The sequence below is a fragment of the Erpetoichthys calabaricus genome, chromosome 12, assembly GCF_900747795.2.
Source record: "Erpetoichthys calabaricus chromosome 12, fErpCal1.3, whole genome shotgun sequence".
Taxonomy (NCBI): domain Eukaryota; kingdom Metazoa; phylum Chordata; class Cladistia; order Polypteriformes; family Polypteridae; genus Erpetoichthys; species Erpetoichthys calabaricus.
In genome coordinates, this window is record NC_041405.2 from 149,684,239 (window position 1) to 149,690,383 (window position 6,145).

Sequence of the window (6,145 nt, forward strand, 5' to 3'; positions counted from 1 at the left end):
GCTATTGTTTCATTTGAAATGCCCTCAAATAAGGTGCTTTATGGACCTTAAAAGTTTCACTTAATATATTCAATAGAAAATATTACACATACTTTATAATGTTGTATGTAATACAGACTTCCCATCACTACTGAGCGCGAGACAGTATACGCATGCGTCCTAACTGCTTAGGCAAATTTTATATACTGCATATAAATTGCAATTTGTCACGCGAGTCTCACGGAAATCCCGCGGGAGCAAACATCTCCGCTACAGTTGCACTATGTTGAAACATTTCCGTATCCGAACAGCCAGAACCAAACGTTTCAGAGCGATTAGCGTAGCATCTCGAAACAACCTGTACATTACACGGAAGAAGGAAAGTTTTCCTTCTCTTGATTTGCCGCCGAAAGTTTACAGTATTGCTTGTAAAAGTTCCCGTTTTTATACTCTACACCATAGATTTTGCGCAAAAAAAAGACAATGTCTTACTTTTCGAAAAGCACGCAAACGATGTCAAGGAGGCTTGAGGATGGCAAGTTTGACGATAATTTGGAAGAGGCGGATTCGGTCTCACAGCTTCAGAAGTTATCGTCGAAGAATTGCTTGGAATTGGGCGAGGGCGCCAATGTGGACAGCTGTCGTCCATCTACACGGGATGCGACTTCAAGACCCGTGGACAGCGTTCAGTATGGACCCAGGCCTGTTTCCCGATTAGAGAAGGAAACCCGGGAGCTGATTGCGGCTTACTTATTTCGATCAGCCGGATTGCCCCACTCATGTAGCCGCTCTGGAAGAAAACCTTTCGACATCCTTGTTCGTGCTGAGGATCGTTTAATCGAAACCAACAGATCATGGTTTAACGGTAAGCGTTGGAGTAGGTGTCTTGAAGGAAAAGACTCTTCTCGTTGCAACCTGGGGGAGGGGGGATAGATAGATACTTTATTAATCCCAAGGGAAATTCACAAAATTACTTGAATAGACGAGTCTTGGCGTGTAAAAATCCATGTCCAAGTAGTAAAAAGTGTCCAGGGAAGGAAAGTGGTAGGAATTAACAGTGAAATAATATTTTCTCTATTATCTTATAATATATTGAAGAGTATTTCCGACAAAAAAATAATGCGGGAAGAAAAGCACAGCGAAACGTGACAAATAACGTAAAACGTGAGCATAAAAATACACTAAGGCATTTTATTTAAGTAACTAAGCACACGAAAGATGCCTTGATATTAACACTGCCGTTTTCACTCAACAAAGTTGGCTCTGCGTGGGCGTGTGTCTGTTCGCCCACCGATGATCTGTCATCTTGTCCAGAGTTTGTTGTTGACATGATATGATGCAATTAAGTATGTACTTTAAGAAAAAAGCAACACAACGTTTAATGACACATTTATACTAGCATTTATTTGTCACATTTCACAGTATTTTTTATTTGCGTATTTATTTAATTTTGTTTGTAGAATGTATATTTACCATATATAAAATTTCGAAATCATTGTCTATCCAAGTAACAGCGTAAGTCTGGAAAGCAGCCACCAATTATTCCGTATTCAGCATACTACAGGTTATACCATTGGCCATTTTATTAACCAACAGTGCATAAACCTGTTTGCTGTTCAAATCAATGAAAAAGGAAAAAAAAATGTGTAATCTTTCCAAGTGATTGCAAACGTCCCACGTGCTTCAGCCTAAGCAAACTTGAAATGTCCCTGATGTTGGTTGCGTACAGTATAGGCACTTTACAAGTTATTTCTTATCATATTTATGTATATGTACAGTAATTGTGACCAAGGTTTCCTACTTTATAAAGTAATAATGTCCAAATATTTTCTATTTTTACATATTTTCTAATACACATATTTAATGTGTTTTATGTTAGTACATGTATGACTTGTGTATGCTGCACATACATTAAGTATTCTTGACCAAAAATAATACACCGAGCACACCTTGCTGTATCACACTAGTTTATAACACTAACTTAAATTCAGCTACAACAACAAACTCGAAGCATCATCAGTGTTTGTATGGGTGGTGTCAGAAGTCCTTTGAAAGTTCACGCTGCCTTAATGAGTGGAAATAGTCTGTGTCAGTGGAGGTAATACAAAGTGATGCACACCGATACGGACAAAATGCATTTATTCCAAAATCTTTAACAATAGTCTTAAGCTAGTTCAATTCCCTGCTTTATATTTTAAGTATTTGACAACATAGTTTGAGAACACTGATATTAAGATCAATTGTAATAACTTTTTTTCATGCTTTTTTGATTACATTATTGTAACATGTAACTGGAATTGTTAGGAAGCTTCACATTTTCATTATTACTTGTCGGCCTCTGATTAATAGGTTACAATTTAAAAATACATCCATTTTTTTAACCACCTATCCAGGGTGTGGTTTTGTGGTGCAGCTGGAGCCTATTGGTCTTTAATCAGCCATCACTGGGCGCAAAGTAGGAATAACACCTGGACAGGATGCCATTCCATCTCTCCACGGATATCAAACTCCAGGCCTGGAAGGCCACAGTGGCTGCAGGTTTTCATTCTAACCCTTTTCCTAATACAGTGACCAGGTTTCACTACTAGTTAACTTCTTTTCCCTTGAGTTTAATAGCCCTGTTTTTAAGGATTCAGTCTTCTGAATTGATTCTTTTCATCATTAAATGACAGCCAAACTGAAATGAGGTGTGAAATGAGCCAACAGATGACCAGCTAAATTGGGGCTTCAAACTCCAACCAGTTTCCCTCCAACCACGTTCTTGATGAGAATCTTGCTGTTAATTAAACCCGTTATTTAATTCCACAGCTTGTTGCTGCTCTCATTCTGCTACAGTAGACATGTCCAGAGCTGTTGATTTTCTGTTTTTTCTAAGAACACATCAAATCAGACTGTTTTGGTGACTTTGGAGATCAGCCATACTGAGACCTTCACCTTTCTTTATTTCCACATAATGTGTGATGGGCACAGGTTAGCTGGTCATGTGGCAGGTCGTTTTGTGTCTCATTATTGTGTGGCTGGCTGCTAATTAAGGAAAAAGAAACAACTAAGGGGCCTCAGCCAAGTTAATTAAAACAAAGGCAAAACAAGTTACTTCACATCCAAAACTGATCACTAATTAAGAAGATGGCTAGAATGAAAACCTACAGCCACTGCAGCCCTCCAGGACCCATGTCTTAGTAAACACACAGGCCAATTTAATAAAGCCAATTCACTTAACCTGCATGTCTTTGGACAGTGGGAGGAAACACAAAAAAAGCATTTGGGTAAGCATGAAAGAAATGTCTATTACTCATTCTGTGCCACATTCTGTTGCTGGATCATCACTTAGAAATACATTTCTGTATCTATCACAGCATGAGTCCAGAGTTTCCTTCGTTAGTAGGTTGTTGTTGCTCCATATGTCATTGCTACATATGACAGCCAGAACCTGTCCATGTAGGAAGGGAAAATGGCCATGCATTCATAAAACAATTTGTCAATTTCAAAGTAACTAACAACTTTTTAGCGATCTGAAGAGCACAGAAAGGAAGACTGTGATAAAAGTTTTCCCACAGTATCAAAATGAATCCCTTGGTGTAAAGAACCAAGATAAGTCTGGGGTGACCATCTGTGCAGGTAGAGGATTCTGGACTGGAAAGACTGATGTAGTGTCTTTTAAAACAAATCACTCCTGCACAGCATTAATTACACAGTCATCAAGGTATCACTCTAAAGCTTTTGGCTCAAGAGGAGACAGAGTGCTGGAATGCAGTTTTAAGGATCAGGTGAAGATGTTAATCAAAAACCATTACAGTTGTACTAGACCAGCTTGGATTATACATGAATTCAAAACAAAGGCTAGGTCATTTTTCAAAAACATTTCTTCACATGTTAGACATTACAAGTTCACAATTACCCAACCTCCACTATATAATATATATATATATATATATATATAATGTATATAATATAAATAATGTATATAATATATATAAAATAAAAAAAATACTTGAGCACAAAAGACTCTTTATTCTAACAAACTTTCAAAGCATACATCAAAACATAGGTAGGTCATGTATTATGATGGAAGCCTGTGTGCTCAAGTAAACGTTTTTTTTTTGGGGGGGTAATTGTGACCTTGTCTAATATGTGCGGGCGGCACGGTGGCGCAGTGGGTAGCGCTGCTGCCTCGCAGTTAGGAGACCCAGGTTCACTTCCCGGGTCCTCACTGTGTGGAGTTTGCATGTTCTCCCCGTGTCTGCATGGGTTTCCTCCCACAGTCCAAAGACATGCAGGTTAGGTGCATTGGTGATCCTAAATTGTCCCTAGTGTGTGCTTGGTGTGTGGGTGTGTGTGTGCGCACCCTGCGGTGGGCTGGCGCCCTGCCCGGGGTTTGTTTCCTGCCTTGTGATTGGCTCCTGCAGACCCCCGTGACCCTGTAGTTAGGATATAGCGGGTTGGATAATGGATGGATGTCTAATATGTGAAATAAGATTTTTGATAAAATTCCCTTGCTTTTGTCCTTGTTTTGAAATCGGGTTGAGATGTTGTTGTTATTTTGAAGTTAAATGTTAGTGGTGTTTAGCATATTTCTATATGCTGTAATACATTTTTCTTGTCTTTGATTGACTGTTTAATATTAAATTTGGTTGTTTAATGGAAGCCCAGCAGGAATATATTAAAAAAAAAAAGGGATGTTTTTCTGAATAATGCTCCGTTTGCATTAAAGTATTATGTGTTTTATTTATTAGTTTATTCAGTGATTATACTAATGCTTTGAGCTACAGTGAAATCTTTATCTTTCACTCACCTTTGCCTCATTTGTAGGTAGCAGAGTCTTGACAGTTAAACATCAGTTTTTGGAAGTTTACTTACTATTTCAGTGTGTTGAGTACATTTCCATGGTTGCTGGACAGACCACATGGAGTGCTTTACTAAATGCTGTTTCTTCCGATCGTCTTCCTACGTAGGATATCAAATAAGTTTAAAATCTTGTAGGGTTTTAAGTATACATTCTGTTTCCTTTCCAGAAGCTGTGCAGACAATTGATGTCTCCCAGAAGGAAGTCCTTGAGAACACGACCGGTGTTGCTCAAGCCATGCTCACCCAGAAAGTAATGAAATGGAGATATGTTCTGAGCTTCATGATGTATGGGTCAGTTGTAGCCAAGCACCTAAAGGAAGTCAACCAGGAGCATTGCATCCTGCCCTTGGCAGACCTCATGTCTGCCTTACTGCTTAAACATTGTAAGGATTGGATTGTGAAAAATAGAGCTTGGGTATGCACAACACTTTTGCTATTATTTCATAGTTTTATAATGTGATTATTTTTAAGATCTGAGAGTGGGGGTCATGTTGTTTTTTTGTATCTTTTTTGTGGGTGATGGCTAGTTTTAAGTTACCATATAAGTACCTATTTCTGGTGTAGTACTTGATCCTGTAACCTAGTCTGAAAACGTGCTCAAAAGAGCTATGCAAAGTGTACTCTAGGTTTTCATTCAGTTAGCCATTGTTTGGGAATGAGATGAACTTTTCCTGAACTGAATGTGGTAGCAGTCATTCTAGTCACTGCTTTTTGTGGGTGGCTGAGAGGTCTGCCTTCTTTATTCTGTTTATTATTGTTCTGTTGATTTTTGCTGACATCGAAAAAGCAGAATTAGTATAATTAACCGCCACCATCATTTTCTTAACCATGTTTTTTTTTTCTTTTCCCATCTCTCTGTACAGGAAGGCTTTTCAGACTATTATCACTTTCTCGTCCGTGATCAAGAAACATGGCAGTTCCCACTCACCTGTTTAGGATTGTCGTTTCTTGCAGCTCTCCTTGTTTGTTTGTTTGAGTTAATGTGAAGTTTATTTAAGGAACTGCAGCATTTTTTTTTATTTATTTCTAATGTTCAGTTTTGTTGAATTAGAGTTTAAATGTTAGTTACATTGTTATTGAGATACATATATTGTTTTTGTTATTTTTTTCTGGATATTGTTCTGAATAATTGTGGATGGACACATTTTGTTAGTTTCAACAGTTCATTTATATTCATATTTTCTTATTAAACATTTTTGCACTTGAGGTTTGATTGATTGATTTATTTATTTGATCTGGGGGAGGAGCTTTTATCGACTTATAATACCTGTTACTGGAAATCAGACTTTTTACATTTTTTTTAAATCTGTATCGGTGACAA

General features: G+C 37.9%; 1 protein-coding gene across 1 annotated transcript; it reads left to right on the top strand.

The window, feature by feature from the left end:
• The first annotated feature begins 200 nt into the window (after nucleotides 1-200).
• On the top strand, nucleotides 201-5,833 carry LOC114663186 (induced myeloid leukemia cell differentiation protein Mcl-1 homolog). The gene is made up of 3 exons (XM_028816938.2): nucleotides 201-844; nucleotides 4,992-5,239; nucleotides 5,688-5,833. Exons 1-3 carry the CDS (start codon nucleotides 463-465, stop codon nucleotides 5,808-5,810), a joined length of 753 nt encoding a protein of 250 aa, XP_028672771.1. The 5' UTR covers nucleotides 201-462; the 3' UTR covers nucleotides 5,811-5,833.
• Nucleotides 5,834-6,145: the final 312 nt, after the last annotated feature.